General features: G+C 39.5%; 1 protein-coding gene across 1 annotated transcript in view; it reads left to right on the top strand.

The window, feature by feature from the left end:
* The window catches only part of cntn3b (contactin 3b), a 92,824-nt gene extending 72,261 nt beyond the window's left edge, over positions 1–20,563 (top strand). Inside the window, exons 14-23 of the mRNA XM_028023452.1 lie at positions 1,566–1,683; positions 3,311–3,469; positions 3,570–3,719; positions 5,850–5,920; positions 6,280–6,514; positions 6,924–7,033; positions 12,456–12,642; positions 13,932–14,044; positions 14,133–14,298; positions 15,520–20,563. Of these exons, the coding sequence (XP_027879253.1) occupies positions 1,566–1,683; positions 3,311–3,469; positions 3,570–3,719; positions 5,850–5,920; positions 6,280–6,514; positions 6,924–7,033; positions 12,456–12,642; positions 13,932–14,044; positions 14,133–14,298; positions 15,520–15,611 (1,401 nt within the window). The 3' untranslated portion in view covers positions 15,612–20,563. The remainder of the gene's footprint in view (positions 1–1,565; positions 1,684–3,310; positions 3,470–3,569; positions 3,720–5,849; positions 5,921–6,279; positions 6,515–6,923; positions 7,034–12,455; positions 12,643–13,931; positions 14,045–14,132; positions 14,299–15,519) is intronic.
* Positions 20,564–21,277: the final 714 nt, after the last annotated feature.

The following is a 21,277-nucleotide window of genomic DNA, read 5'->3' as shown; positions in this document are numbered from 1 at the left end:
CGAATGCCTCAGTGGCTCCCTTTTGATTCTTTCATGCACTAAAATGCCTAATGTTAGCCGAGCAATGTAAAATATCTATTTTGAAATGATGATCTTAGATATGTCTGTCTGTGTTACATTGTTATGGAGCCATCAGAAATATTACCTCTGTGCCCTGAGCTTGAAATATCTGATTTCTTATAGAAGTTGGAGCCATCTGTCCAAATACCCTACAAATAACATTCGCTGGATCAACAATGGCATCTTCTGTCATTGCAGCAGACACTGGCTCTATTCAGTTTACACGCATTGCATTTAGAGATTCAATTGCTCACATTATCACCAGCAAACAAACAATTCATTCTATTCTAATCTGCAAAAAGCACTGTTATATTTAAGTTAGGGGTTGCATATATTTACATCAATGTTTATTCTTGTGTATTTTAAGTATTGCATCCGAAAAGGTTGATGGAAATGGCAAAATTTGAAATAATTTCCTCAATTTTCTAAGCTAAGCTACTCCCAAAAAGGCAGTTTTTCTGTCAAGTCAGTTCCTTATCTTATGTGTTGAGTGCTGGATATCAGCAACCAAAGGCTACTGATTTTTCTACTTGTAGAATGTAACGTGTGCATGTGAGTAAAAACAAGAACTTTCAGATAAAAACAGGAACCTTCTGTTACAACTGCCAGAGGCAGACACCCTCTGGCCTAGTCAACACATTTTAAAACATTATATCAATAAAAAGCAGTCTAATTAAAATAATGCAAAGTAAAAGCCTAAACATATAAACACAAATACATATCAATCATGAAGAGGTACTGTCTTAAAATATTTTTCTTACTATAAATTTATATACCAAAAAATTCCAAGGAAGGGAATATAACTAACTGCTATTGGTAGAAACAATGTGGCAAAGTTTAGAAGATACTAATTCTACCATACTTCATAAGGATCGAGTGACTTGCTGAGTTCAGGCTGCAGTCAGTGAGTAAAACACCTTCCACTTGCTGGCTGAGCCTGAAGACGCCTAACCCCGTTAGCAGAGCTACCTGCTCCGAATTCTGACTTTTGATCTTACAAGAATAAAGTCAGAATTCTTTTTTTTTTTAGTGCCCCTAGTCTTCTTCTGTAGAAAGCAGGACAAGCCTATTAGGTGAATCTCCTTCTCTTGTTCTTGGTTATACTAGAAAACATCTGTTGTCAGTGTGTTTTCCTACATGGTAACCATATGCTGGCAGCTCTTGTATAATATTTGCTCTTTACGCTGGGATTTACATTCATATAATGCTTGAGTTTCTGTTATCAGAGAATAATGATTGCCAATTAGCTAGAATGTGTTTGTTCAGGGTGACCTGTGTGGAGCTGGTAGCTGTTTGCAGGTCGGTTATCGCCTGAAGGACAGCCAATAGCTTTATTTGTGCAGACTGCATCTGCCATGTTGTTGTTTGGATAGAGGCGGAAAAAAGAAAAAAAACTGTGGCATGACAACTTGAGTTTTTTAAAATTCTAAAACATCGTGCCAAAAGTCGGCTGACAAAATAACACTGCGTTTCCCACTTAGCCTGGTTTTCTTCCCCTCCTCCAGACTGTATCAGGGGATCTGATGATCCGCAACATCCAGCTGAGCCACGGAGGGAAGTACGTGTGCGTCGTTGACACGGACGTGGAGAGCCTGTCCACCTCTGCCATCCTGGTTGTCAAAGGTAACCCTGGCTGATTCCAGCGGCTTGTTTCCACACGCCAATTTGAGAATAACCTTGTGTGTTTACTTAGAGGTAGAAGTCCTTCCAAAGGGAAAGACGTCTGACAGATTGGTGAGAAAAATCCCCTAGGCTCTCCATGGGGGGCAAAAAATTGTGTAGGAAAGCAAAAAATATAAAAAAGATGGACGTTGCCAGAGCCCAACTTCTGCCAGCTTCAATTAATATCATATAAATACTGCTGAAATGTTACAATTGACTGACAGTGGGATGGGCAGCCCTGGGTTGAGTTGTGCTGCAGTACATTTGTTTTCTGCTTGCTGCATTGAGCACAGTGAGCAGGCTGAGCCCAGATTATCTCACTGAAAGGCTTGTTCTTAATAAACCTTTATAGCTGCACCAGGTGCTTTGAGGAGATGGTGTTTATCACAGAAAATGACCATAATTAGCTCATTTGCACATCAGAAAATGTCATGGAGAACATTTGAAAAGCAGAGCACCATGGAGAAGAATGACACCATCACCAGAGTGTCCTCAGTTTTGAATAAACAGCCCACCCAATTTGTCAGTACAACAATTAGTTCACACACAACACACACAGTGTCAACACACACCAGATTTGTATCTTAATTAAAGTGAAAATAAAAGCCTAAATATGTATGGTGAGAAATGTGGTTCAACATTGTAATAATTGGAGATGTTTAAAAAAATTTATTTAACTTAAAAAACTAGTCAAAAAATATATATTTTTACAATAATTTATAATGTATATGAAATACTCAAATCTACATTTATGCAGTTTGCTATTTTTTTAGAATTTATTTTTTCTATTTTTTTTGTCCAGTTATTTTTGGAAAACCAGGATAAGTAGAAATGCTTTCTAACTTATGTTGTCCCTTCAAATTAAAATTTGTGAAACATGTTTTTTTTGCTTGCAATAATATTCCCACCCTTTTCGGAGGACGTGCCCGAAATGGGGAACAGAATCTGCAATTCATAAAACTCAGTCTCAAAAATGTTTGTGAACAAAATAAAAATAAAAAAATAAATACAGAAAACAAGTTTGAAAAAATATATATAGTTTTAAATAGCAACATGCATAAATGTAGGTTCAAATTTTGCATACACATAGCAAATTATTGTCAAAACATGAGACATTTTCAGTTGCATATTTGAAATACATTTTTCTTTTTTCAAATTTTAATTTTTGAAAGAGAAGTTATCTGCGTCTGATGCTTTTAACAAGGTTAGGGCTGTACAACATGATTTGCAAATAGATTTGTAAAATGTATTATATATTAATAATGTAATAATGTATTAATAACTTGTAAAACTCAGTATCAAAAATACAGACAAAAAGAAGCAAAAGGAAAATCTGAAAAAATAGCAAACAGCATAAATGACATGATAAATTCTGTCAAAACTTAGTTTTTGATGAAGAATTTGTCAAAGTCTCATTTTTTAAATTTAACAAGTGCTTTTTTCTTTTTCAAATTACTTTTTTGAAAGGTGTTCTTTTCTTGCAGTAATATTGGAACAAATTTCTATCATAGATATATAAATCGCCAATTTTTTTAGGCTTCTTGAAATGGGTGATCACCTTTTCTTATCCCATGTCTGATGTCTCCAGGTCCTCCAGGCCCTCCGGACAAAGTCTCAGTGGAGGAAATCACAGACAGCACAGCCCAGCTGTCCTGGACGCCTGGAAGAGACAACGGCAGCCCCATAACGGGCTACATCGTTCAGGCTCGCACACCGTTCACTGTGGGCTGGCAGGCCATAGACACAGGTATCCCAGTTGGTTGTCCTTGTTGCATTCATGAACAGGATATTTGTGCAGGCATTTTTTATTTTTCTTTCAAATTACGTTTTTTTTTCTTTTTTTTAAGTCCCGGAGGTTGTCAATGGCAACATGCTAACTGCCACTGTGGTCGGTCTGAATGCCTGGGTGGAGTACGAGTTCAGGGTGGTGGCCCGGAATGTTGTGGGCCTCGGAGAGCCGAGTCCAGCTTCGGCCAAGACCAGAACAGAAGATGCTAGTATGTAAAACTATCTTCCATCCAGATTCAATTCAGATTGGGTGTTTGCATATTTTAGTCACATTTTAGTCAGAGACAGCGTGTGTGAGTATATGTTTTTTTCTGAAGACAAGTGTGTGAAAATTTGGGACTTATACTTTAGAGAAGAACCAAATATGTTTTCTAAATGTGTATGATAAAGTTAGAGTTCCTTCTCTGGTTTAAGACATCTGTAAAAATATGGGAATTTTTTTTTATCATTTTCAAGTCTAGAAGAATTGAGAGGTTAGTGCAAATAATAATAAATGACACCTAATTATCACCCTGCTTGGTTAAACAGAGCAGTGACACCTTCTTGACAAAGAGAAAAATATTTAACAGCAGTTCCAAAAAAACATTTGAGATGCTAAATTTACTTTTAGAAATTTTTTCGCACATACAAACTATTATGACATTTGTAGAAAGCCATTAACATTAACCTTAAACTTCAAAGAAGCACCAACAACAGTGTGTCAAATAAAAAATTAATGACCTGCTACAACTATAAACCCACAAGAGATGTAGAGGGAGAAGTGAAAGTCATCAGTTGTCTTGAAACGCCAAGTTAAAGGGAAAATGTTCCTGTCAGTCAGAGCTTCACACAACAACCCTTTAGTTCCTCCATCCGCTCTGCATGTTGTTGAAGCACACAGCGCTGTCAGTCCATTGGTCTGTTTAAACAGCTGTCAGAGCTGGAGGGTGGAGTTTGTATTTTACACTCCAAAGCAGTATAACATTGTCTGATTAAGATAAACATTTTTCTTTAGAAACCCTAACCTTACTGCTTATGGTAAATAATCAGTAAATAACCGGTTACAGTTTAATCCTGCTGTTTACTGAATTAAACAACAGGAAACAGAAAGAGTAGTCTGCCTAAAGGGGCAGTATTATGTAAAATTGTTATGTTTTAGCTTTACACCATGTTATAATGTCCAAACATACGTAGAGTGTTGTCTTGATCCTTTGTTGCATGTTTGTGGCAACCATTCAGCTGTGCAAAATGCCTGGTAAAAATGTTGTTAAAGGGTTAATAGAGAAGCCATGTTGTGATGATTTCCTGAAGGCGGAGTATCAGAAAGAGCAGGAGTTTCTTAAAGAGCCACAGGCCCAATTACAAAATATTTTTAAGTCATTTTGAAATATATTTAGGATTTTTACAACTAACAGTTATTTCACTGTGCTATAAAATGGCTCCATTAGCTTGGAAAACATTGATACATCCCCTTTAAGAGTTAGTTTGTAGAAAAAAACATGATGGTATCAATATTATAGCAGGTGATGACTTTATCTGCTGACATTTAACAGCAGTTAAGCAGACACTAACTAGGTTTAATTACATCTAATTTGTCACTTTGACAAATTACAATGTGACACATCCAGCTCATGAGATGATGCATCGTATTCGTTTCTGACAAAACTAGATCTTAGAAATATTATTTTCCATTTATTGTTTTTATAAACAGTGTAAAGGTTTCACAGATTACAAACTGTGCACTAAACTGCAATCAGTCCAACACACTCTTGTGTATCTAGGTTGTAACCCTACACCTCACTCCAAAAAAAGCTGAAATTTGCAGATCTGTTCCATCATTCTCAGTATTTTAGACCTTGAACAACACAGACTTAACTTGAACAAGAAGTATTGCAGTGCAAGACCCCTAAAGGTGACCTCGAAGTTAGAGACGAGGGAAACCAGAGTGCAGGAAACAGGAAATCCAATAAAAAACGTGTTTTTCATTCAACCCCGCTTGAAAAAAACACCGATAGTAATCCAATTCTAACAGAGGTTACTAAAGCAGGGCTGCTCATACAGACTGAGTGGTCATTTCCCCTCACCACCCCAAAACATGCTACATTGCGCAAACAGGCAAATGGGAATAGGAACATAGTGAACTGAGTCAAAATGTCATGGAAAGATATTATGAATGTTGGCTTGCTGGGCTTGCACCGTGACATTTGGCCAACGTCTGTAATTCGGAATTCAGTGGAAGGATTGCCGGAGTATCTGTCTCCGGCTGCCTCAACCTAGAGCTGCGTGTGCATTTCAGGTTTTCCGTGGAGCTTTGTAAACTGCGTTCTAATTGCTTCCCCCTTTGGGATTTTACCTCTTAGTTCCTGATACAGCTCCCCCTGATGTTGGAGGTGGCGGCGGCACAAAGTCTGAATTAGTGATAACATGGGAGGTAAGTCATCTGTCACATTTTTTACGCTTCTCTCTGTCGGCAAGTAATGGTTTTGCTTAATTGTGCAGAATTGAGTGGAGCAATTTTATGACCTACATTAGAGGGGAGACACCCCTCATCTGGCTCAGCTACAGAGAGCTCTCCAAAAAGAGAGCACTTCCTTCTGAAGGGCTTTGCACTTTAGCTACAATTACCAAATCACACAGGAGGAAAAGATAAGGTAAAAAAGGTTACCGAGGAGATGGACGGAGGAAGTGGGGATATATCTGTTCCCCTAAAAGCCCCAGAGACGAGGCCTAGTCTGTTTCTTTTGCCTGTATGTGTTTTAATATCACTATAGTTTTGTGTTTCACTCCCAGCCTCTGCCTGAAGAACTGCAGAATGGCGACGGCTTTGGCTACGTTGTGGCCTTCAGGTCAGCTGGTGCGGTCACGTGGACGCGGGCGGTGGTCTCTGCGCCCGCCGTGTCTCGCTATGTGCTTCGCAACGACACCATCCCGCCCTTCTCGCTGTTCGACATCAAGGTGGCGGCCTACAACAACCGAGGGGAAGGGCCGTTCAGCTCCATAGCCACGGTGTACTCGGCAGAAGACGGTATGCCGGAAAACAAGCCGTAATCTCTTTCTCCTTACGATGGCGACCTTGAATAGTGATGATTTTTTTTTTCCGTCTGCTGTTATTTCCCTCCTCCCACCCTCCCTCTCTCTGAAAGCGCTGAATGTCAACTTGATATTAGTTATCTTGCTGGTAGATTACAGGAAATCCTTGCAGACACTTACCACACGGCGCTGTCAGGGAGGTATCCCGTTAATTGAATTTGCTGGGCAGATAGTCTTCCCTTATGTCAGTCACAGATCCCATTAAAAAGAAAGCTCAGGAAATAGCTTCTCGGTGAGAACTACAGGCCTTTTCAACGCCTTCCCTTCTTTTTGCTATTAGTGTGTTTGATGGTGTTGGATGAGGCTCTGGGATCCTCACTGCCGTTTCTGCTCTGTTCCTGCAGTCCCCAGTGTGGCTCCTAAGAGGGTGAGGGCCCGGAGTTTGTCAGCGGCAGAGATTGAAGTGATCTGGGAAACTCTCCCTTCCCTCCCAGAAAGAATTCTTGGATATGAGGTATGAATCATGGAGAGATATTTCTTGCATACTATGATAATGGAACATTTCTCTGAAGCTTGTTTGTTAGATTTAAAGAGGCAGTATCAAGTAAAATTGACTTTTTTAGCTTTACATCATGTTATAATGTTATTACCTAAACAAAAACATATTTGTAGTGTTGCTTTGATTCTCTCATGCATGTTTGAGAAATCCTTTTATCTTCATTGCTGCTGGCTAGTTTGGAAGAGTCAAATGGTTTTCCATTTGACTCTTCCAAACTAGCCAGCAGCAATTAGCAAACACCTGGTGGAACCCCACATTTGCTGAGCTCATTATAGACGTTACTTCTCAGTGAAACGCTAGTAAAAACATTGTTAAAGGGTTAAAGGAGGAGGCATGTTGTGATCATTCCTGAGGGCGGAGTTTTCCTAAAGAGCCAGAGGCCCAATTTCAAGGTGTTAAATTGGGAAGTAAAACTTCTTTAAAGTAAACAAATTTGATGTAAACAAAATTCTTTGGAAAAGACCAAATACTGCCACTTTAAATCATCCTTTTTTGATCTTTTTCTCTTCTTCTGTCTTCAGTTTAATGTTTGTCGTATTACGCATATATTATGGATATGATGCAATCCACCTGTGCAAAGTAGTTAATATTTAAGATATGGATGGAATAATATTTGTTCTCTTTTACAGAGTATATAAACCTGAAAGGTTTTCATTTCTGCTTTATTCATTTTCCTCTAAGTTAAATGTAAACATGCCTTTACACTGAACAGGAAGCTTGTTCCAGATTGTTGATGCATAAACACTGAAATACAGTAAACAGAGTCCAGTTGCTCATCTGTGAGGATCTCAAATGTAACTTTTTTTTGTTGCGTTGTAGTTTATACAATTCATTAAATGCAGCCAGACAGACTTTTTATCAACAGTCAGAGTAACCTGCATATGCAAAAGAAGAAAGTAGCACGCTAACTAAAAGCATAAATAAAAGCAATGGCTATTTTTGGAGCTTTGACTAAAACTTTTGTCTGTTTTGTCTGTTTGGGTGCGCAGTCGGAGCTAAGAGTGGTGGGATATGATGCACTTCACTGACAGACTTCATCTGGAAGTGGCACAATTTGGATTTTTGGGGGAATGAAAAGATCAGAACTCAGCCCTTCAGGCTGGAATGAAAAAGTCAAATATGGGTAAAAATTTTGATTTGGGTCATATTTGCCTGCCAGGTGAATGTAGCCTTAGAGAAAATTAGAGAACAAACAGCATCATGAGGAACAGTCAGGTCCATACCAGCCCAAAGTTGCATATTAGTGCCACTCTAGTTACACTAATTTGCGGCTTTCATTACAGCACAAAGGTGCTTCGATAATTAAAACTGGACATCACATTTTACAGAGTTTATTTCTACAAAACTCTAGAAAACTCTGTTATGGTCTGGCTCTGGAACCATAACAAATTAAAGGGAAGCAACGCATGGGATAAGTTAAAATTAGATTTATTTAACAAAAATCATAACTGGCTGGAGAGGAGTGGGAGAAAGAGGAGAGATTGGCAAAGAGACAGAAAAAATGGGTGAAATTAGGGAGAAAGAATGGTGCGTCTTAAGCTGGATCTGATGTCATTCTGGAGACATTGGCCAGCTGCCTCCATTTCCAAGCAGCACCAATTAGAGAACCAGAAGAAAGGCCTTGGGCCATAACAACTCACATCCTTTTACCTCATAGTTAAACACTGCTTTGAGTTGCTCTATTACATAAAATTTTAATTAAATACATTTAAATTTGCAGTTATGTCACAAAATACAGAAAAATACAGGGTGGGGTGAGTACTTCTGCAGGACACTGTGTGTAGTTCTTCTTTATGTGAATCTACATGAACATTTTGTTTTTGACTTCAGAAATTTGGCACACTGCCAACAAAAGTCCTGCAAAAAGAAATACAAACCCTGTTTTTTTTCACAAATGCAAAGCAACCCTGACTGTTTTTATTCCCCCATGGCTCTCTCTGAATATTTGTCACCTCCGGCTCGTAGCATAAAGGAGCCTTGTTGCCATAGCACTGGCCTCATTGTCCTTTCTGACCAGCAGACCTCCCACCATAAAGTGACAGACCTATTTACAACATAGGTGGAGTGCTTATGCTGAACCACATGTTGGATTGCAGCTCCAATTAAAATCCAAATCAAGTCCTCTCAGGGGGATAATGTTACTGTAAATGGTACTCTGCTACTTTTCATTTGTTGGTTTTAACTAATTACAAACTGGGAAGACTCTAAATAGTAAAAATATATATATATATATATATATATATATATATATATATATACACATAGATACACAAGGGAGAATGAATCCAGAAGGATTAACCGGCTCTTCTCCACTCAACCAGCTAAGGTGTACTCTCAATGGCAGGGTAACAACAACAGAGTAGACCCACCAAGGCTGGAGACTGAACAATACTGGAAAGGCATATGGGAAAGGGAAGCGTCCCACAACAGCAATGCATAGTGGTTGATCTCTCTACGAGAGGACCATAATAACCTCCCTGAGCAAGCCTTGGTAACCATCACTGTGACAGACGTCCAAGAAAGAGTCTCAGGTATGAAAAACTGGACAGCACCAGGGCCTGACATGATCCATGCCTACTGGCTAAAGAAACTCACTGCCCTCCATGAGCGACTGGCAGACCAAATGAACCAGCTGCTACAAAGTGGGACTCACCCTGAATGGTTAACTGAAGGGCGGACAATCCTAATCCAGAAGGATCCATCAAAGGGTCCAGTCCCACCCAACTACCGACCAATAACCTGCCTCTCCACAACATGGAAGCTCATGTCAGGCATCATAGCGGCCAAGATAAGCAAACACATGGATAAACACATGAGCACGGCACAGAAAGGTATCAGTGTAAATAGCAGAGGAGCCAAACACCAACTCCTCGTAGACCGCACAGTTGCCCGAGACTGCAAAACCCGACACACCAACCTGTGCATGGCTTGGATTGATTACAAGAAAGCCTATGACTCAATGCCGCATACTTGGATCATTGAATGCTTAGAGATGTATAACATCAACAGGACTCTGAGAGCCTTCATTGCAAACTCGATGAAGCTGTGGAAAACCACCCTTGAAGCCAACTGCAAACCACTTGCACAAGTGTCCATCAAATGTGGCATATACCAAGGAGATGCTCTGTCCCCGCTACTGTTCTGCATAGGCCTGAACCCCCTCAGCCAAATTATCAACAAGACTGGCTACGGATACCGACTCAAAAATGGGGCCAACATCAGTCACCTTCTCTACATGGATGACATCAAGCTGTATGCCAAGAGTGAGCGAGACATCGACTCACTGATCCACACCACCAGGATCTACAGCACGGACATTGGGATGTCATTCGGACTAGAGAAATGTGGTCGGCTGATCACAAAGAGGGGGAAGGTCATCCGCACAGAAGGGGTCTCACTCCCAGAAGGAACAATAGCAGACATAGAGGACAGTTACAAGTACCTAGGTATACCACAAGCAAATGGCAACCTCGATGAGGTCACAAGGAAAGGAGCCACAGCTAAATACCTCCAACGAATAAGGCAAGTCCTGAGAAGCCAGCTCAATGGCAAGAACAAAATCCGCGCAATAAAAAGCTATGCCCTGCCAGTAATCAGATACCCTGCTGGAATAATTAGCTGGCCAAAGGAGGAGATAAAAGCCACTGATATTAAGACTAGAAAACTACTAACAATGCATGGAGGATTCCATCCCAAATCCAGCACCCTGAGACTGTACACGAGCCGCAAGGAAGGAGGCAGAGGACTAGTGAGTGTGAGAACCACAGTCCAGGACGAAACAACTAAGATCCATAAATACATCAGGGACAAAGCCTCAACAGACAATGTGCTCAGTCTGATATCAACCCAAGTGGCTGATATCAGTAAATCCTACCAATGGCTGGATAAAGCTGGACTCAAGGACAGCACAGAGGCCCTCATCCTGGCCGCCCAGGAACAGGCCCTAAACACCAGAGCAATAGAGGCCCAGATCTACCATACCAGACAAGACCCAAGGTGTAGGTTGTGCAAGGAGGCCCCTGAGACAGTCCAGCACATAACAGCAGGGTGCAAGATACTGGCAGGGAAAGCGTACATGGAACGACATAACCAAGTTGCAGGCATAGTGTACAGAAACATCTGTGCAGAATATGGACTGGAAACCCCAAGATCAAAGTGGGAAACACCCCCAAAGGTGACGGAGAACGCCAGAGCTAAGATCCTGTGGGACTTCCAGATCCAGACAGACAAAATGGTAATGGCGAACCAACCAGACATTGTCGTAGTGGATAAACAACAGAGGAAAGCCGTTGTGGTAGATGTAGCAATACCAAGCGACTACAACATCAGGAAAAAGGAGCACGAGAAACTAGAAAAATACCAGGGCCTCAGGGAGGAACTGGAGAGGGCCTGGAAGGTGAAGACCACAGTGGTGCCTGTGGTCATCGGGGCCCTCGGGGCAGTCACCCCCAAACTGGACCAATGGCTAAAACAGATCCCAGGAACAACATCAGACATCTCAGTCCAGAAATGTGCAGTCCTTGGCACAGCCAAGATACTGCGCAGAACCCTCAAGCTCCCAGGCCTCTGGTAGAGGACCCGAGCTCAGAGGATAAGAACCACCCGCGGTGGGTGAGAAGGGAATTATATATATGTATGTATACTGTACATATATATATAAAAGTGAGTATTCCTAGAGGAACACTATAAATGAATTATTTATTGAGTTAGATTTTATTTTAGCTAGCAACATCATAAAGCTGCCAGTTTGCTTGAATAATTCCTGAATCATCTACCCGAAGTTAAACTTTGTTGTGTTTACTGTGACTTTTTTTCTATTTAAAATTGTTCCATTAAATGTATTCATCCCCGTTCGTTTTCACAATCCAGGTTATTCAAAAAAAAAAAAAAACAGATTAATTTTTTTTTGACCCACCAAAGCCCTGGCTGTAAGACCCGGATGGCTTACAGCAGGGGTGTCAAACTCCAGTCCTCAAGGGCCGGTGTCCTGCAACTTTTAGATGTGCCTCTGCTGCACCACCTGAATAGAATAATTAGGTCATTAGCAAGATTCTGGAGAACTGATCTACACAAGGAGGAAGTAATTAAGCCATTTCATTCCAGCGTTTTTGTACCTGTAGCACATCTAAAAACTGCAGGACAGCGGCCCTTGAGGACTGGAGTTTGACACCTGTATCTTACAGGATATATATTACTAATTTACACTCCACTTGTGAAAAATGTTTTATTCATTTCCCCTCGCTTTGTCTCTTCTTCTGAAATACAAACAGTATTTCACATGTGATGATATATTCCTTTAAATTTTAATAGTGTAATCAAAAGCACCAGTGAAATTATGCCACATCTTTTTTTTTCCTCTTCTTTCCTCCCTTTTGAGGTGATGTACTGGGAAGACGACACCAAGCCTGACACTGTTGGCAAAGTGCGGATAACAGGGAACTACACACAGGTTAACATCACGGGGCTGAAAGCCAACACGGTGTACTACCTCTCTGTGGCTGCCTTCAACACGGCCGGGCCCGGGCCGCAGTCGCCGCCCATTAACAACACCACCAGGAAACCACGTGAGTCATGCAGGAGGGGCTGCACTGCTGCGTTTTCAACAACTTCTTTAAAAAAAAATCTGATAGAAGAGCTTCCTGAAAGCTCTAAGGCGTTTTCACACCTGATAGTCCAGTAGACTCAGTTCAATTTGGACCAAAATTACAACATTTGTTCCATTTTCAGCTGCTGGGTTCTCTTTCACACTACACTGTGTCAAATGAACCAAACTATTTGAAATCCCTGATCACACTAAACGCTTGTAGGAGCATCTACAAGATCACAAAATCCTTGTGAAGATTTGTGTCTTCTTCAGAGACTCAAATTCTCTGAAGAAGAAATTGAGCACAATTTCCTTCTTCACATAATGTAAAAAAAAATAATAAAAAAATGCAGCGGTTGTGGGATTTCTCATTTGCCTGTGAGCCATTTGGTTCATTTTTATGTCAATAAAAATCATCTAAAATTTAACAAAATCTGAATATCTTGTGAAGATTCTTCACAAGATGCAGGTAGATGCATTTCCTCTACAGTGAAACGTTTCCTTTACTGACTTGGGTTGAAAGGTCGCTCGCTCAGTGGGGAAGAAGCCATTACTCCTAAAGAAACAGGAAAAAAACAAGATTGCAGTTTGCAAATGCACACAAGGACAAACACCTTCATTCTTATCTTGTAACAGAAATAAAAACTGTTTGGCCAAAATGATCAAAAAGATGGATGCTTGTCCCATCCCAACTGTGATGTACGAGGGTGACAGCATCATGGTGTGGGGCTGTTTTGCTGCTCTTCATAAAATAAGTGGCATCATGAATAAAGAATATTATGTGGAAATATTGAGCAACATCTAAAGCCAGGAAGTTAAAGCTCAGGTATAAATGGGTCTTCCAGATGGACAGTTACACTAGCCATGCAGCCAGTGGCTATAAAGTGACCTATGGACAACAAAGTCCATATTTTGCCGTCATTCTGATGGAGAAATCGAGGTAGATCTGAAAAAGCGTCTGAAAGTGAGGAAACTACTGTGAGAAGCTTGTTTAAAGAAACCAAAAGTTTTTGACCCAAGTTTCTGCCAAACTTGGGTCAAAATGCTAAAGAAATTTATGTAAACTACTGATTTTGAAGACATCAACAAGTAAATCTCTGACAGACTCTCATTATTTGGCACAGAAATGTTGGTAATTCTGACTGTAAAACTGGAGTCTGAAAATAAGGTGTAAAAGGCATACACCTTATTGATGTATGTAAACTTCTGGTTTAAATTACAACCTGCTGATTATTCACTTATATCTTTACGTCTGATTTTCTTTTCCAGCACCAGACAGGGCTCCACTCAACATACAATGGAGCATGATTGGCTCCTCACTAACGCTGCACTGGGACCCCGTAGTTGCCACGGAGATCGAGTCAAAGGTGACCGGATATTTGGTAGGTTCCGGTTTGTTCCAAACCGCACCCTGATTTATCCTTTTTATCAGTCGCAGTAGTTTAATTTTGTAAACGCCTGGTTGTCCAGGTGATACTGAAGAGACACCGATACAACGACATCCACACCACCTTCACCAACAGAACCTCGGCTGAGCTCAGCCTCTCGGCCGGCGACAACTATCTCATCCAGATCAAGGTTCTGAGCGAAGGCGGCGAAGGCGTGGGCAGTGAACCCATACACATCCACAAATTAAGTGAGATAACTTTGCATCCCGTCCCGTTTCTGTTTTTTGACCGGTGCTGAAGTTCAGTTGTGGATTTATCCTTCCAGACAGGAAAAGTAATTTTGCTTCATTGGATCTGTTTCCAACCACGTGTAATAGACTTATTTTCAGCGTAAGAAAAGCAACCTTTTTTCCAAACGCGTTCACTGTGTCATCCATCTCTGCCATTGGGTTATTATTCCTTGTTGACTGGCTGCACAGGGCTGCAGCATATAAAGCAGGGCTGTGCTCCCATCTCGCTGCACAGCTACATTGTGAGGCAGCTTCGGATTGCCGGGCTCCTCTTTGATGTGGTACAAACTTTATCTTCCTCTGGATGCTTTAATAGCCTCTCCTGTTGAAAGCTGCGTCTAGTCTAGATATGGAGAAGAAGAAAAATCACTTTTGCCTTTTGATTTATGACGACTTGTTTGATCAAGAAGGTTATTTTATTTTTTGCGTCTAGGTGGGATTATTTCTGGTTCTTCTCCAGAGTGACCATGCAACTTTAAAAAGTCTTAAATTTGTGTAACTAAAATAAAAATCCTAGAATGTTTCCACGAGACCACTGCCTGAAAACTTCCTGCACCTTCAGATGTTGATTGGGAAAAAGTTCAACGTTTAGACGTCGCCGCCAAGACACTTTGAGTCAGCTGCAGTTGTCATGCCAGGCCTCTAGTTGGCACTGTGATTTTAGCATATCAGTGAACATTTTCGACCGTTAGCTTCCAGTAAACAGTGGCGCACAGACATCTTGATTGCTTTCTGTGACTCAGGGTATTTGAGGCTACTGCAAACTAGCTGCTAATAAACCATTGCTTTCTAGCTAGCTTTTTTGCTTCTTACTCGATCATGGGTGATGGGATCGACACATGGGGACACAGGGGCGCTTCATCATGTAAGTTCCATTGAAAATCCCATTTGTCCACCTATGTAAGTTCATGTTTATCGCCAGTTGACTTGCCAATGTTTGTTCATTTCTGTTGCCAAAACATACCAGGCTCGTGAACTCCAGAAATTTCAAAAGTTTTTTTATGCTATTATTTTCTTATAGTAGGATAATCAGCACTTATGTAACCCATTATTATAAATACTCCTTATATATCTAGTTTTTTCTGGTCTTAAATTTCCCTCAAGATTTAATTAGTCTTAAAAGATTTTGAGTCTTACTTGCTCAAACCTCTCACCAACTCTGCTGGGTTTCTGTTGCAGGCATGGGAGCTCGGGGTTCTGGAGCCAGCGGTCTCAGACGGTTGTCTTGCTCCTTCGTCCTTATTGGTGCATTCTTATGCTCCGTCTGGTGATGTCACGCCTCCGCCTGTCTTCTGTCATCCCTTCATTCAGCTTAAACCCCCTAAGATGGATAAAGATCCAGGTTTCAGAAGGGCGAAACGAACCAGACCATACTGAACTTTGTTTAAATAGCCTTCCAAAAAGACAAGTGACGAATCACTTGCATGATTTTTTTTTTTCTTGCTTGCAACTTCTTCCTTTGACAAAAAAGTGCCACTGTCCTCGAGATTTAATTTTAGAAGTTGCTTCTGTGCCCCGAATTGACCTTGGTTCATAATTTTAGAGATGGAATTCCCTTAAAATCCACTTTGATGAAATGGTCCATACCAAAGTAGGTAACAGTGGCTGCTTCAACGTTAAACAAACATGTTTGCAAAAAAATAATACATTTCTCATCACAATGTAGTTTACATATTAATCATTGGCTGCGCCCCTAATTGACCATGTCAGGTTACCCTAAGAGCATTCATTCAGAGCATGTGGTTCACCAAACTGATGGTAATGCCTTGGAAAACTATTCACACCCTTTGAACTTTTTTCTAATTTCTACCTTTTTCAGAAAATCAACATCAGTATATTTTTATTAATATCTTATTTGACAGACTAAACAAGTGGAGCACATAAAATGGAAGGAACTGCTTTCAAAAACTTACTAGCGATGCACTGATATGATAATTTGGGTCGATATCTGATATTAATATTGCTCGTGGCAGTCGAGGATATTGCTGGCAAACTGTTAATAAACCCTTGCTAGCTAACTAGATGCTTTTTTTCTATTGTTGGCAATTGATGGTCAGTTGGGCTGGATGACATTCATCTTTGCCTCCTTCTCACTTGTGTTGGAACCCATTCAATGTTACGTGACATTGGGCAAACAAGCTCGGCTCTACTACATTTAACATAAAATATGTAATTTTCTTCTGTACATTGTCATGATGCAAGTCTTAAATTGCATTCATACTGGTCTTAAAAAGTCTTATATTTGTTCCACTCCCCAGTTATGTGCTACTTTGTGTTGGCCTATTTCAGAAAATGCGAACAAAATACATTGTATTTATGTAACTTTTTTTTTAAAATAAGAAATAAAAAACGTCAAGGGGTTTGGATACTATTGCAAGGTGCTGAAGTCATATCCATTGCAGCTATGGATAGCTTTCCCAGGCTTTGTCAAATATACGAATGCTGTATAATTGATCAGCTGTGCCTGAAACCCACTTATCTCTGACAACTGAAATATTATTAAATCTGTTAGAGTCACAGGCTCGTGAGCTTTAGAGCCCTTCCACAACACTCTGATAGGTCTTGGCATTTTGCTCTCCATCTCATGCTCCTCTAAATAATTAATGTCTATCACACTCTGCATTCTAAGTCCAGTGGGGGAAAAAAAAAGAAGAGCAGACGTGTGGTGTAGCTACATCGAGCCGATCTCTCGTGTACTGTTCCATCTCTGCATTGAGATGGCCGGCGTTCTACGATGAGTACCTGCCACTGCGCACAATGGACCGCCAGATAACAGTGCCTTCACTAGAGCTTCACCCCAGCGTTTTTCTTTCTTTCTTCTCCCCTTTAGATAGAGTACAGAAGGATTCATGTTGCGACAGGGGAATTGTTTCTTTTCTGAAGAGTATCGCCAACAAAAGACAGGAAGCTCGGAATGTAAGAAGCAGGCCCTCAACAGAAATGGCTGATTAAATTTTCATCAGGGCAGGGAGCATCTTTGATGAAAAAAAGGTTGGCTGATTCACAAAAGCTTCAATAGATTTCAATTTTCGGTCATAGTGTTTACGACCTGGAGTATAATAAACGTACAACTCCATCCGTATCATGATTTAGGAGCTATTAATGTATGGGGTAATGACAGGGTTTTGAGTGTAAGCGGTGTGCAAGGTGTGGCTGTCTAAAATCACAGCCAGCCTCACATTTTACCTCCATTTGTTGGACTCGCTTAGCTGAAGAGTTAACACGGGAACATTAGCGCTCTGCTGAGGAAGCTCCCGTTTTCCTGCCTGTCGTCATCTGAACTGGAACCGAGGTTTGATTCGTTTGGTCCGGGCAACGTCAGCCTGGAAGGATGGACGGTTGGACTTTGAAAATTTAATTATTGTGCCTTTGCCAAATGTTGGGGTTATGTACAGTTCTAAGCTTACAGCCTTTTTTTTGTTTTTGTCTGGATTTTGAACTTTCTAGCCCTCCCAAAAAACCTCAAACAGTCAAACAGAAGCACAAGGACTTGTCAGCGACTGGCATCTAAGCAAGTGTTGTGGGACACCAGAGGAATCATAAAGCTCTGAACAGCCGACGTGATCAGGCTGGATTCATAAAACTCTGCGCTCATTGATTAGACTCCTGCAGACCAGTCAATGGGTTATTGATTTTCCTGGCCCATTATTGCTGCTGTCACAATTCGGCCGTTTGACTGACTGATGGCCGAGCCCTTATGCACCTGTTCTATTGTGTTACAGTCTGTAATGTTTTAAATGTTTTCCACCATTTCCACTTTCTCTTTCCTGTTTGACGACTTTGAAGTCATTTTTATTCTTTTATTGTTTTTGCATTGAACAGAAAAAATCCCATTCCAGGTTATTTTCTCAGATTTTTTTGGAAACTTCTTTTCTTTCCATTTAGAGACATATTTTCAATGTTGTGGTGAATCGTGAATTGGAGCATTGACCTGAAATCAACTATCTAGTTGGCTCTTTTGAGTTACATGTTAGAACAAACCCAACAGTAGCTGCTTTTCCATTACAAATGGGCGCAGAATTTTGAGCTTTAGACGCCTTCCACAACACTCTGATAGAGGGTTGTGTTAGTTTTTGATACTATTGTAGAAAAAACACAATTTCACAATTGCAGTGTTTCCATTAAATGAAATCTCATAGCAATCACACATGAATAAATTTGTTTACGTGATAAGTCATTAAAAAATATGCAGCGCCATCCTTCATGTTGTCTTCTTCATGGTTTGTGCATGGTCAGTGCCAACATCTGGTTGTTGATTATTTGACCCGTGTGAGGAGAAAAAAGTCTTCCCATTGAAGTTTTGAGAAATAAACCAATTTTGACACATCTAGAAACCCACCTCATTATAGCATCAAAACTTGTTTTTTCGAAATTGCCATTTTTACATTATGCAAATTTATTTTCCAAATGTCAAATTGCACAATTCTAATGGAAACACAGCTACTGTTCTGTTACGGTAGTTGAGCTGTTGTTATTATTGTCAGTAGTATATGAAGCCAGTCACATTAGGACTTAAAAACTGTAACATCCACCTTTAGACTTGCTTTGTCCATTGAAATCAAGTTGTTTTTTTTACCTACATTAATGCTTTTGAAAGATTTGAACAACTGACAATTGATCACACTATGCATCTGGTAATATCTACTTAATCCAACTCTAAATATTCATTTACCGCTATATTAATAACCAGTATCTTGTTTTATGCAATATATGAGTTTAATTTCCGAATACCACAACTGCTAATGAGCTTTATTAACCTTCAGCTTGTAAGTCAATTAGCACCATAATAATTCTTTGTTAGTGTAGCAGTGAGTTTTTCTGCAAAGTCAAGTGTGGAAAACTCACTTGTGAAAACTCACTTGTGAGTTTTCCACACTTGACTTATCAAGTGTGGGTTGACTTATCTGGTGTGAATTCACTCTAAGTGTGCTCAATATTTAGAAAATATTGAGCACACATAGCATTTTTTTCATCATTTTTGAGTTTAAATCTCAAAATGAGTATGTAAGTCATAGAATCTTTCCTTCTCATTCTTTTTAATTGTCCAAGTGACCCTAAGACTCTATTTTACATTTGAAGTTGCTGTCACACAAACGATAGAAAATTTTATTTTATAAAATAAATTGTTTTTCTCATAAAATAAATTGTTTTTAGCCAGCTTGATGTTATGTCAGTGGTTCTTAACCCTAATACATGGCCAAACAGCTTCAGAACTATTTCTTTCCTTACTTCAAAATACAGGCCTCAAAAATAGACAAAACTGAAACAGCAGCTTCACTTTTTCAAGAAATAGTGTGGCTTTTTAGGATCACAAAATCTTATTCCACATAATCTACATCTCATAGCAAATCTGATTTTTGTTTCCAGTTGGGAGTCCAACCAGGTTTTTCCAGACCTAAACAGTCCTAAAAACAATAAAAATGTATAGTTCAACCACCAGATGTGGTCAGTTTGTTTGATTAGCTTCATTTTATTTTCCTTTTTCTTCATACTTTCTTTTCTGATATTATTTTTTGCTAAGTACAGCTCAACATCAACATTTGACACTATGGAGTTTTCTGTTGTGACTCGGCTTCAAAGCTCTTTTATAAAAGTGGTCTACTCAATGTCCAAAGGAAGTACCCTAAGTGTCAAATAGTATGCTAACATGTTCATATTTTACATTGTGCAACTGTGGGCAGTGGGCAGGGTTTTTTGCTATTATTTTTTTGTTAAAACATAGTTGTAGTTAAGCCTAATGTCTTTAATGTCTTCTCATGCTCAAATAAGAAAAAAAAAGTGTTTTTTTTTCCCTGGCCTTGTGCTTTAATTAATGCTACAAAGTACAATCTAAAAGGAAGAAAGTGATCAGTCAGCTTTATGGATTAAAACTAAAATTATCACAGAGAAGCAAGATGTCTATTAATATCCACAAGGTCCGTACAGACAGATTAGCTTCTGTGGTTGGAACGGAGGAGACGCTGTATAATGTATATAGCTTGCATATGATTTTTAAAACCTGGCCATCAAAGACAACCTTACTTCTTTTATATAGTGTGTTCTCTGGCCTTAATACTGATGTATTAATCAATGATCTCTGTGAGATACTGACATGTAGAGTGGCATTTTCATATTGAAAAGTAACTGTATTGTCTTGTATACTAAAATTGTGCATGGTGATAATTGTTAATTTGTGTTTTTTTTTCTATAACTGTAACTTAGTAAAAATGTTTATTCCAACCAATGTTGCCTTTCTTCATTAATGAAAGATATACTTACAGGCTGTAGGCAGCCAGTCTATGCATAATAAAGAATAAGTATTTATAAAACATATAGGTCCAATTTTCGGTGGAAAACAATTAGGCTTTGAAATTTGTTTATAGAAGAATGCAGTGGTGGAAATACCTCTGCTTCTGTGCTAATACCAGAGCAAATTTTTGGTTTGGTGCGTTATCTTTCTTGCTAACTTTGAAAACATTTTGCACACTTAGCTTGTTTTTTAAACTTTCAGTTGAATATAGTTCAACATCTGTGTTTAACTTTTTGTTGTCAACTATTAAGAATTCTAGTAGTTAGAAGTTTATATTCACTCTTTTATTTTGAAGTGGGTGAAGACTGTTTCCTCTTCTCGTTTTCTCCACCCTTGAAACAGTGCAGCAAATGAGACTTAGATTGTACCCAGAAAGGGTTGCTAGTTTGTAAGCTGCCTGTGTCTCTGTGGAAGTTTTATTAAAAATGCCCCATAAACAATAAACAGTTTAAAATCTATTGACTAAAGCCCTATGGTGGTCAATTATTCTAACTCAGCAATAAAACTGAAAGTGTTCCAAAGAATCACTTCCTGAAGCTAACAATTACTTTGACATTTTATTATATAACCTAATAAATCAACTAAGGACGCAATATAAAAACTTCACTTTTTAAGAAACATTAGAAAACATTCTTGTTAAGATATTAA

The sequence above is a fragment of the Xiphophorus couchianus genome, chromosome 7, assembly GCF_001444195.1.
Source record: "Xiphophorus couchianus chromosome 7, X_couchianus-1.0, whole genome shotgun sequence".
NCBI lineage: Eukaryota > Metazoa > Chordata > Actinopteri > Cyprinodontiformes > Poeciliidae > Xiphophorus > Xiphophorus couchianus.
Note: the sequence above shows the minus strand (reverse complement) of the source record. Positions and strands in the feature narration are given on the sequence as shown.